Source organism: Psammomys obesus, unplaced genomic scaffold, assembly GCF_907164565.1.
Source record: "Psammomys obesus unplaced genomic scaffold, mPsaObe1.curated_primary_1811, whole genome shotgun sequence".
Taxonomy (NCBI): Eukaryota; Metazoa; Chordata; class Mammalia; order Rodentia; family Muridae; genus Psammomys; species Psammomys obesus.
This window is the reverse complement of record NW_026585644.1, coordinates 52,215,950-52,227,781: the sequence shown is the minus strand read 5'-3', so window position 1 is coordinate 52,227,781 and position 11,832 is coordinate 52,215,950. Positions and strand designations below refer to the sequence as shown.

Below are 11,832 nucleotides of genomic sequence, written 5' to 3'. Positions count from 1 at the left end.
AGGGAAGGGAAGGGAAGGGAAGGGAAGGGAAGGGAAGGGAAGGGAAGGGAAGGGAAGGGAAGGGAAGGGAAGGGAAGGGAAAAGAAAAAGAACTTTACTTCTACATGTAAGCCTGTAAGAATCTGGACAAACTCCAAAAGAGGGTGGGTATAAGGAGCTGAAGACAGAGAACAGAAAGAATACTCTAAACTTCTTGAATTGTTTCTAGCTATTAGCACTTCTGCTGTCATATTTTCACCAGTTGAGGTAGGTCAATCTGATGAAACGATAAGTGAAACAAACAGGAAAAAAAAAAAAAAACATTATCTCTATCTTTTAATGTGAAAAGAAAAAAAATATATATATATATAGTGGCTCAAGAAAAAAAGATGGGAAAACATATAAGAAAAAGGATAACTTTGATATAAGTAAGTGGTTTATAAGCATGAGGGTGACAGTTTGACCCCACTTTCTAAACCCCAAGCATGTACCACCATGCTTAGAGTTCCAGCACTAAGGAGGTAGCGGAAGGCTACCTGAGATTTGCTGGTGAGCTATCCTAACCTGCTAGTCTAGTTCTTGGCCAACGGCAAATGCTGTCTCAAAAAAAAGGTTGGTGGTACCTGAAGAATGATCTGAGACTGTCCTCTGACCCACACATGTACCAAGAATGTATTAGAAGAATGAGAAAGGAAGAGAAGAGACAGATAAAATGAATAGAGAGGACAGTATGTAGGTAACAGGTCAGTTTCTGTGTCTATCCTACTGAGCAGAGACCAGCTGTGGAAAGAAGGCTAACAAGGAACTATATTGACAAGATCCTCAAGATAGGGACATCCTCTAAGGAATCCTCCAAAGAGAAAAGGTTCTACAGGGATGCAATTTCATATTTGAGAACTAACACCCTACAGACAAACAGGCCTAATTTTTGACCAAACTTTGAGATGTTATCCTCTGAACAAAAATTCTACCCAAGTGTTATTCCAGCTGTAAATCACATGGTGCCAGCAAACTGGGTGTAGGACAGTGACACAGGTGGAGCCCACACAAACATCTCATTTGTCTGTGCTTTCTTCTTAGAGACATTCAAGATAACATAAACATCCACATCATTGCCAGGAATTCCTTCATGGGACTGAGTTTTGAAAGCGTGATTCTGTAAGTAAGGAGAAAAGACCAGTGACCTAACACTTGACTCTTCACTTACTGTTCTCTGTCTTGCTTATAATGGGCTAAGCCTTTGTTTGTGTTTGTCTACCTTTGGCATTTCACCATTTAAATCATTCTATGGTTTCTGTTTTCCTCTTATTTTTACATCTCAGAATTGCAACATGGAGTCATGTTAATAATTCATGATTCTATAGTGTGATTCAAGTATTTAAAATTGTTCTTTGAATGATGGTCTCCCGTGATGCAGCATCTGCTCCAAAGGACAGAATAGCTTGTATGTCAATAAAGATAATTATTGCCTGGCAAGCCTTCTGTTGCTGAAAGAGAATGATGGGGAAGGAGGTGGACTCAGGAGATAAAGCTTCTCCCTTCTAATCACAGGAAGTAGCTCCCATCAAGCCCATGCTGAGTACAGGATGATGGTCTCCTGTGCTTACAAGAATCACACTTGTTAATGAGTTTGAGTTAATCTGTCTGAATTCTGGGGAAGTTTTTCAATGCACCCAGGATCATTAATGAATGACTTTCTAATCCTCTCTGTTCGTAGCCAGGGTGGCAGTCCACCCAAGAGAACTAGCAGGCCGGGTTAGCTGGTCAGCAAATCTCAAGTGTCCTACCACTACCTCCTTAGTGCTGGAATTATAACATGGCTTTTAAAAAGTAGGGGCTTGGGTGTCACGCTCAAGCCCTTGTGCTTATAAATCAATTATTTATATCCGAGTTATCCTTCAGGTCTTTTTTTAAGAAACGAGGTATTATGAACTACCCAAACTGAGATCCATGAAATTTAGATGCTAGGAGTGACAACTGGGGAATCTCTGATTGTTAGTTTTACTTGTAAGAAAATAATTCTATCTTCCTGTTTTACAAATTGTTATGAGTTCATTTCATGGTGTGATTTCTCATGCTTTTGTTTTTAAATGAACTTTACTCTGTACATTTCGCCTAGAGCAGAAAACGCCATCCAGATCCTGTCTGTTCTTCACCATTTTGTTTATGGGCACTATGTGATTCCTTCACCACACACTTTTCAAGAGAGGATACTTTGCTCTTGCGAGTCAACATTTTTCAGACATGTCTGTGAAAGATAAATTCATACTTGTGAAGACAACATCTGTTTTCTTACCTTGTCTGCTCTTTAATCCATAGATAATAGAGTCAGAGGATTTTTACTTACTGCAGCTGAAAATCTCCAGTTGTTCTTAGTCTGGGTACCTTTAATACAGGAATGTTTTTGCCTAAAAGAGCCATCCAATGCACTCAGGGGAAATGGAACAAAATGGTGCTAAACATTGAAAAGCTCTTTACCTCACTGAATCTTCAAAACTTCTGAAGTCCATTCTAAAGACAAATATAAACATTTATTTGTTCTAAACATCCTAAGATTATCAGGCCCTTAGTATTGACTCAAAAAATGAGCAATAAAAACACATTTCATAAGACCTCTGTGCCATTTCTCACCCACCACTGTCACAGAAAGCAGAAGTAAAAAAGTAAAAAAAAAAAAAAAAAGAAGTAAAAAAAAGAAGTAAAAAAAAAAAAAAAAAAAGCTGGGGAAAGTACTTGGTGATGGTCTTCCAGAAAGATGGCCTAATTTAGGAGATGAGAGAGTAGGTTGTATTTGAGATCACTGTTTCCAGCAGGTTTGGCCTCAGGAGAGTATTGTATTATTCATGTCTTCTCTCTTCCTTAGTTGCCTCCCACCTAGTTTGCCCATCCTTCATGAGTTTTAACGAGCAAGGCACTCATCAACTTCACTCATCAAGAGAAGTCTCTGTTGAGTGAGCATGTCATTTGACTCAATGAACAAAACAAGATCTAGGAAATCCTGAGGGAGTTTTCTTCAGAAGGAAATCACACAGATGGTAGTTATCCCCATCATCATCAGAAACACCATCATTATTGGTGGGTTTTAAATCAGGCTTCCCTGTCTTAATCCATTCCCTGACTTAAGAGACTGGGAATCAGGGCTAGTGATATAGGTCTATAGTCCTGGTTTCATAGAGGGCAGGACAGGAAAACTATGTATATATGCTCAAGGCTGGTCTGAACTGCAGGATCGGTTCAGACCTATCATGAGCAACTTGTCTCAGAATTTAAATGTGCGCATATTTAAATGTAAATATTTGTATGTAGCACACACTCATGTAATATATATGTGGCTGGGGATATAACCCAGAGGTACAAAGCATATCCAGCAAGATCAAGGTCTTGAGTTTACCACAAAAGAGCCAGAGACAGAGATTAGGAGTGCACTTTATTGCTGATGATATTTTGGTGTTAGTAGCCTAAGAGTCCAACTGTCTAATATGAAGCCAAGGGAAAGGGGTCTTGATTTTGTGTGATGATACACCATTGACATAAAAAATCTTCTCCTGTATGATGTAATCTGCTAATCAATAAAAGTATAAAGACAAGGGGCTATTTTTAATACAATAATTATTGTAGTCTATATATTTTTCATTATATCAATGTCATTCTACAAGATAATTTTGTGCAGGAAAGATTAATTATATAGCCTATAGGCAAGTAGGTAGAGCCTATACAGGTCTACAGAGTCCTGGGCAAAGACTCAGAATCAGCCAAGTAAAATGCATAGGCCAAGTCTAGCTTGTAAATAACATTGGCTTCTACAATTGACATATATTACAAAAGAAAAACTTATTTTACTTAACTACTATATTTTGTATTTGTTCAATAAAATTTGTAACATCATTTTACAAGAACCTATATAACCCTAATCTTGCCTCTTGGTTCATAAAGTAGAGAAAATGTGTTGACACTTGTAGTTGATTTCAAACCTCCATGGATAAGCATCCCAAGGGTTAAAGACTGCTGCCCCAGTGATGGTCATACTGCTGGACAGGCTGATGTATCTACAGTCTAAATGGTTCTGGGAGGGACTTTTCAGAGTAGTGGTGGTAGAGGGCAGGGGTTGGGGAGCAAGATGGAGTGCACATTCTCTTTGAGGAACCACATTTTGGTAGCTAATATTTGAAAGGGTTTACTTTTTTCCTCTCTTGGTTTTTAGCTCACTGGCTTTCTTGAAGAGGGGAGAAAAAGACACATGGTTGTTTGCCTGTCGTTTTTTTTAAACATCTTCTAGCTGCTATCACAGCCTAAGAACTATCTGGAGTCCTGAAGTAGCTGTTCTGGGTCCGATCTCAGATCAGGGCTGTTAGTAAACCCACCAAGCCTGGCAAGGAGAAGCCCTGAGCAAACGCTAGCGGTGGTCTGAGGCTCTGAGAGGGCTCTCCTGACTGTGGGGAGCTGTTTTTGTTTGAAAGTCCACTCAGGAGGAGAACAGGGCAGAGCTGATGGCCCAAGGTGGCCTGTGGCACCCCTGTCCAAGCAAACCTTATTCTCAGCAATCAGTACAATGAGCACAACTATGTACACCAGCCCCACCTCCCCCAGAGCTCAGAAATGGCCACTCACACAAGTTCATCCTGCCACGGCCCACAGTCGCTGTAATTGATTTTTCTTCCTTTCTGCCTTAACCCAGAGCCACCTCCACAGACCTCCAATAACCAGGGCCCCATGGGTCACTGGAGATGTTCAGGTTGTCTGACAACTTAATTAGATCACTTTCTGATAACAGCCCAGCCTACTGCTGTAGGTGAGCATGGGTGAAGAGCATAAAGGTGACACAAATTGTTCTTTCTCTGTCTTAGATATGTTTGTTCAATAATTATAATTTATATCCTTCAAGACAGAGGAGATCTTTAATCTTCCTACAGAATTCTCTCTGAACATGGGTAAAGTATACAGAGATCTTATAGGTACAGAATCTATAGAGAGTGCTCCTTAAAAAAACTAAATTTCATTGGTTCATTCTTCTCCACAAAGCTCAGTTATTCCTGTGAATAGATAATACACAGACACAATACAAATTTTAAAAGGTTACATGGCAATACACGAGCCTCAGTCTCCCTTTCTTTCCATTCCTGGGCTTAAGGGTTGCATCTTATTTATGCCACTAACTACGCTATCTGGCCTTGCCCCAGTGCTTCCAATTATAAACCTCCTGTATTGTCTGGAACTGACATTATTAAGTTTTTAATGGGCTTTTATTTCAGATGGCTGAATAAGAATGGGATTCAAGAAATACACAACTGTGCATTCAATGGAACCCAGCTAGATGAACTGTAAGTAGCCCTGACTGCTCTCCCAGGCCATTTAGAGGGAAATGGCTCTTATAACAGAGATATTTATGTGGTTTTCTTTTTCTTATTCTTTCTCCAACTCCATCCCCAGGAATCTAAGTGATAACAATAATTTGGAAGAATTGCCTAATGATGTTTTCCAGGGAGCCTCTGGGCCAGTCATTTTGTGAGTATCTTCATCTATTTCCATGTAGAAGAGCTCAACTTATATAAGTTAGAAGTTAACTTTCGCCACCAGTTTTCTCCACCTATCCCTTTCCAAGAGAGAGGAGGCAAACAAGGTCAATTTTGGTTGCTGATACCTGCAAGATTTTTGGAAATAATTTAAAGTTGATCTACAGTAGGACTTTCAATAAAATGGTAACAATAATAACATGTAAAGATCATGTGCTGAATGCTAGTGTTCTAAGGGGTTAAAACATGCAAACCCTTATAAAACAAACCATCTTGCCATTTTGAAGAAGGAAAAACTGAATTTCTTGGAGGAGGTAACCAACTCACTCAAAAGTAATACAAGTCTTATAGAATGGATTTCAGACCAAATGGTGTAACTCATGACTAAACCAGGTGCTCTGCTATATGTCTCTTCCTTGGCGGGTATAGCTTGGCTCTCCTTCCTTACCCTCAGTACCCAGGGTACATACACATTCGTTTAATGCAGTGAGATGCACATGCATCTGACCCTGCTCCCTGCGTCGCTTCCCCCATCAGCACTGCCCATTCCTTTCTTTAAAAGTGCCTTTGCTCACTTCTCTTCGTATCCATGCCCCCTTTCATTGGTGATCCTCTGGGTCTTTCTTCTCTCAAGTCTCTGTAAAACGCTCAGCCATCAGTGACTTTGCCTGTGATGCCCATTGCTTTTGTGGGAGCGGAGTGGAGGAGCACTCTGTAACACAACTACTAAAGGTCTTTTTTAATGTGTTTTTCTGGACTTTATCAAGAGCCACTGAATTAAAGAATGTTCTTCAGAAATAACATGTTAAAGGCAGAAAATAGGGGCAGGAGTCTGGGGAACAAATAAATATACCTACGCCACACCTGAGGTTTTTTACCCCTGTCTAAATTTCATGTAGACATTTGGTAGTCACATTCCGGTCCTCTTGTTTGCCGGTCACCATAGGCTTCCATGCATACTCATTTACCTCCCACCCAGCATCACCTAGCATCACTTTCACCTTCACAATTGTTTGTGTTCTCTTTTGTAATAGAATATTTTTCCAAAATCATGTTCTGTGTGGCAGAACAGTAATGTCCACAAATGTCCATTATTGATGACAAGGGGTATGCTATAATTTTGAAATAGGCTCTACCTTTTGGAAAAAGGGAAATATGTATTAAGATAGATTTATCATCCTGACTAAACTCGACCATTAATCCCAAGTGCCTGGGTTTAGATGGGCAACATGAGCCAGCAAGAAGCACCACCTTATTAAAGCAGAGGCCTTGGTTAAAACTTGGTCCTTTCCCTCTCTAAGCCTCAGCTTCCTCATTTAAGAAGCAGGAAAAAACAGTGGTATCTATTTACTACTGTCTGAGGCTTGAAGGCATATGCCCATAGATATGTCTATATGCATATGTATGCATGGATGTACAACTCTCATTTGTGACATTTGTGTAGTACAGAAAATCAAAAGAAGTTCTTCATCCCATGGACATTTTATGAAAGGGGAATTAGTTTATCATTCTACTTACTGATCTATCTTACTATATCAGATTATGTTGTTTGAAGTACAATGTGGTACACAGAGGATAGTGCCAGGAATGTAGTCCATGTGTTCAAGGGTCTGGAATATTTAGAACCCATAATACTCAATGTTTTCTGATTTCTGAGAGTTCTTGGAAAACAAGCAGACTCTCTGACAAAGCACTTCTGATGCTCTGTGGATGGGTGGAAGTTTGTCCATTTCACTTTGCCAAAAATTCTGAGTACTTCGGATGATCTCTCTGTTCTTGGAAGAACGTGTCACTGGTAGGATATGCTTTCAATATGCAACCTGTTGGAGCTATAGAGCCATAACCTATTGCATGCTCCTGAAAATGTTGCACTGGTTATGACCCACAGATGGCTCATTACCCAGCTGAGGAATCCAGAGCCAGAGGAGGAAAGTGATCCGCTGAGGGTCATACTATCGCCATAAACAACACAGTTTGAGAAATAAACTAGTGCTGATACTTCACATTCCCATGTGTTTCCACCATAAATTCATCAACTAAAGCATCGGAAAATTAGTCATCAGACCCCCAACAACTGATGGCAGACTAAAGGAGAAGGGGAAATAATTATGAACATCAGCCTCTAATCCTAAGAACACAGGTCAGTGACACAGAAACATGGCATGGGTCATCACCTGCTGAGCTTGCAGAAGCAGGCAAAGGCACCAATAGTGTATCTCCTCAGAATGCTAATGGAGACCACAAAATAGCTCGCATCCGTGCCTGATATGAATGTAGGCAGAAGGGGAGATGGCATCAGCAAAAGCAATTCTGTAGGGCCCTTACTTTACAGGAATGTGTTATCATTCCCTCTACTGCTGGAACATATATGCACAGAATTAGGGGAACAAAGTTTGTAGAAAATCCAGTGGAATTAAGAAACACTTAGATTGACTCAAAAATGGTAGTGAAGCCTGGTGCTACACTATAATCCCAGAACTCTGAAGGAAGACACAGGAGGATTTTCCATGAGATGTAGTTGTGCTGAGTTGCTTACATAGTAAGTCTAAGGCTAGCCTGAGCTAAATAGTGAGGTCTTGTCTCAAAAAGCACCACCAAATGATATTAGGCAAAAATAATATCCCATATCCCATACCTTTTCATGTCAACGAATGAGGACATATGTGCAAGAACCTGGCTGAAATCCCAGCATGCAACCGCTGAGTTCCTTCTGTCCCTTCAAGGACAAGTTATCACAGTAACTTCCAGCCTCCCCTTCTGGGGCTTTTGTGTTATCCCAAATGTCCTTCATGCCTCTCTGCCTGATAACTGAGATGCAGGCAGATGACAGCTGATCTCATTTCCTATTTCTGCAATGTTGTGCAACAACTCAATTAAACCTGCCCAGTGGGCTGCTTGCTTCGATGACCAGCCTCCTCCAGGGCTTTAAACAAGTGAGTAGAGACAGGGTTATGCGCGGATAACCACTACACAGCAGCTGCTACTCAAGCCACTGCTTTAGCCATGTCTTGGGTCAGATCGCAAACTGCCACCCCCAAGAAAAAAGTGCTACAGGTTTCTGAATCCAGGAGGTTCACTACAAAGTGTTTTCTGGGTATGTCAGGAATACTTGGTGGGAGCCCAGTCTGGCTGAGTGATAACTGAATGGCAAAGCATTTATAACAGATCAGGGAATCCCACAGAGAGGCCTAGAATTAAGATGGGTCCCTAAAGATATATTGAAATATGGCAAGGAAGCATGGCTCTTCACAAGTGTCACTGGGTGCAGCTGACCCTGGGAAAGAGCCAAATCATGTGAGTCAGCCTAGGGAGAGCTTGGAGTGGAACACAGCTATGAGCCGTCTCAGTAATGAGTGCTTTTTGACTGGGCTGCAGCAAGGCTTCTAAATATGACTGTGCACCACAATCATCTTTTTAAACCACAGATGCTAATTCTAACACTAAGAATGCTTGATTCGTTGACTCTGGGCATAGGTTAGTTAGGAGAGTGTTTGCCTACCAGGTACAAAGCCCCAGGTTTAATCCCCAGCACCCCATGAAACTATACACTTATAATTGCTGAACTCTAGACATAGAGGCAAGAGGATCAGAAGTTCAAGTTCATTGGCTGGATAGCAAGTTGGAGGCCAACCTGAGCCACATGAGACCCTGTCTCAAAAGTGGGAGAGGGATGATTCAGAATCTCCAAGCCGGGGCTTAAGAAGTAGTATCTCTAACAATGTCCTCCAGTGGTGCTAATGCTGGTAGACCCGGAAGCACTCTGAACACTATGCTCCAGAGAACTGAAAAGCCTTGTTCAGTCTTCACAGTATATACCCAGAATGTCTTCCTTTCCCATAGCCTCTTCCTTTGTTTCCTGCAGGTAAGTACAAAACCTTCTAAGGGATTTGGGAGCGCTTACCCAAACTAATGACTGCTTTTTCCTGAAGGTGAAATTTCTAGCTACCTGAAGAACAGTGAGCCTCTGAACACACAAGTTTAAGTTGTTTGATTGCAAAGAGGGAAAGGATGTGGGAAGCCGACAAGCTCCATCTCGTTTCACAGGAACGGCATCAATTCCTCTTATGAGTCTCGACCTTGAACATCAGCAGCCATCTAAGTTTTCACCTGATATTTTGAACTCACTGGAGCTGGGTTTTTTTTTAAGCAATCAAGCAATTGCTGTTTCTTTGGGAAACAGTTTCCTGTGGGGAAAATTTAATGTATTGCCTTTGCAGGCTGGAGCCAGTACAATCATATTCTGATGGTTTATCAAATTGATTTGGCTATAGCTCAGATTCATTTGATAGTTCAGATTCAAACACTGAGTTATTTGTATAAGAATGATTCTCTTCCATTACCAGTGTACCCACAGTCCTATAGATAGTAAATTGCCTTTTTATCCCGCCTGGGATCATGAAAGAGAGGTCTTCTAGCCATCTGTCAATGTAAAATACACCAGAAATGTGCTCTCACTTATGGAAATGATTGACCTGTAATAACATCTTTGCTGGGAAAAATAGAAATTGTTCAAATCAAATTTGTGGCAGTGGCTATAACAGACTTTATTAAAGGGGCAGGGAGCACTATTTAACTCCTGCCTTTCCTGCCTTTGTGTCATTACCCACTGCTCTCTTCTTTACCACTCTGTAACTCAATACCAAGAATCCTAACAATGCTGAAACAATTTAGGATTACTAAATCTCCGGGGACTCTGCCATCAGCCTGTGGAGTCTCTGTTGGCACTTCTAAGAGTCTTAAGTTTCAAAACTGTTTCATTGCCAAAATACAGTATAGATTGAAACATTAACCAAAATTATATTTTAAAAGAAAAATGATAGCCATTTCACCCAACCAGGCTAGAAGACAAGGTTTAGACAAATCAGCCCACACCTCCTGCTACCCCGTGCAGCCACCAAGAACAAGGGAGAATTGAACATTCTCAGGTACTGGCTAAAGAGTCAATAGCAGACTTGCCACTGTGTGTCTAGCACCGAGCTAGGTGGCAGGAACAGAAGGGCCTGAAACAAACCAAAGCAGTGCCCACCCGGAAGCCTCTGGCAGAAGGATCCGTGCTACCCGCTAGTGCGATGACCATGCTGGGAATTTTCAACAGAGGCTGTTGGTGGCAGAACAGATTGATAACTGTAAAACCATGACTTTGGTTTGAGTTTGGATTTTTGGAACATGTCTTACCCTGTAGCCTAGGCTGGCCTGGAACTCACCTTATACCTCAGGCTATCCTTGACCCTACAGCAGTCCTGATTCACCCACTCCAGCACTGAGGTTACAGTTGTGTGCCACCACACTGGACTGCTTGAAGACTTGTGACTGATGAAGTGGCAGTATGGGAAGACAGAGTGTTTCAACGCAGGCCTGAATTTCTTACAGCCACTACATGTCCTTACTGCCTTCAATCTCCTTCTTTCCAGTTCATTTGATATAAAATATGTTGAAAACCTACTATGTGCTCCAAGTACTCAAGACTAGAAAACTGCAGATTTTAATGAGTCATTTTTCTATCTTTTATAAATTCTAAATCTCTGTCTGGTTTTCAGAGCCCAGAATTCTCATCCCATTCCATGGTTCCCTGTATTTCTCATAACATGATTCCTTACAATAGCCTTCACTGGGTTTTCTTTTGTATTCTGGGCTATCTTGAAATATTAACCAAATGTCACTAACCACATAGTGATTGCACTAATCACAATTCTTCAGAGACATATAACCTATAACAAACAGACACATACAGATACCTGAGATGAGATTCACTACGGACTTAGTTAATGTGACTGTGATAACTTAGAAACCCACGGTAGGCCATCTACAGCAGGGAGAATTAGGGCATCTGATAGTATGGCGTAGTCCAAATTCAAACCCTCAGACCAATAACAGAGAGCTCAAAGACTTTCTGGTGCAAGGCCAAAGGCTGGTGAATCCGGACTTGTACTATTTGAGGAGTGGGGAAAGAAAGGTGTGCTAGAGGGGAATTTTCTTTCAAATGTATGTTGCACACTCACATCGGTCAAAGACAAATCTTCCCTACACTCTACTGATTTAAGTACAGTCTTCTGGACTATCTCCATAGCTGCTCAGAAATACCAGCGCTGGGTATCCCTTAATCCCACTATTAACAACTAAAATCAACCAGTCCAGTCACAACCACCAATTTTCATGAGGATGTGAATAACTGATGTCTATTTTATTACACGCCATAGGTATTTACCACGTAAGAGTGAAGAGCATTTTTATAAGGGAATTATAAAATCAAACATCATATTTCTAAGTTTCCTGGGAAAATCATAGCCAGGCAATAAGTGTGTGTGTGTGTGTGTGTGTGTGTGTGTGTGTGTGTGTGTGTGTG

The 11,832-nt window shown here is 41.0% G+C and overlaps 1 protein-coding gene across 2 annotated transcripts in view; it reads left to right on the top strand.

The window, feature by feature from the left end:
• Positions 1-11,832, top strand: part of Fshr (follicle stimulating hormone receptor) — a 185,104-nt gene that overhangs the window by 163,036 nt on the left and 10,236 nt on the right. Inside the window, exons 6-8 of one of the 2 annotated variants that reach the window (XM_055623228.1) lie at positions 1,060-1,137; positions 5,229-5,297; positions 5,407-5,481. In XM_055623228.1, the coding sequence (XP_055479203.1) occupies positions 1,060-1,137; positions 5,229-5,297; positions 5,407-5,481 (222 nt within the window). The remainder of the gene's footprint in view (positions 1-1,059; positions 1,138-5,228; positions 5,298-5,406; positions 5,482-11,832) is intronic. The other variant, XM_055623235.1, reaches the window with a different exon arrangement.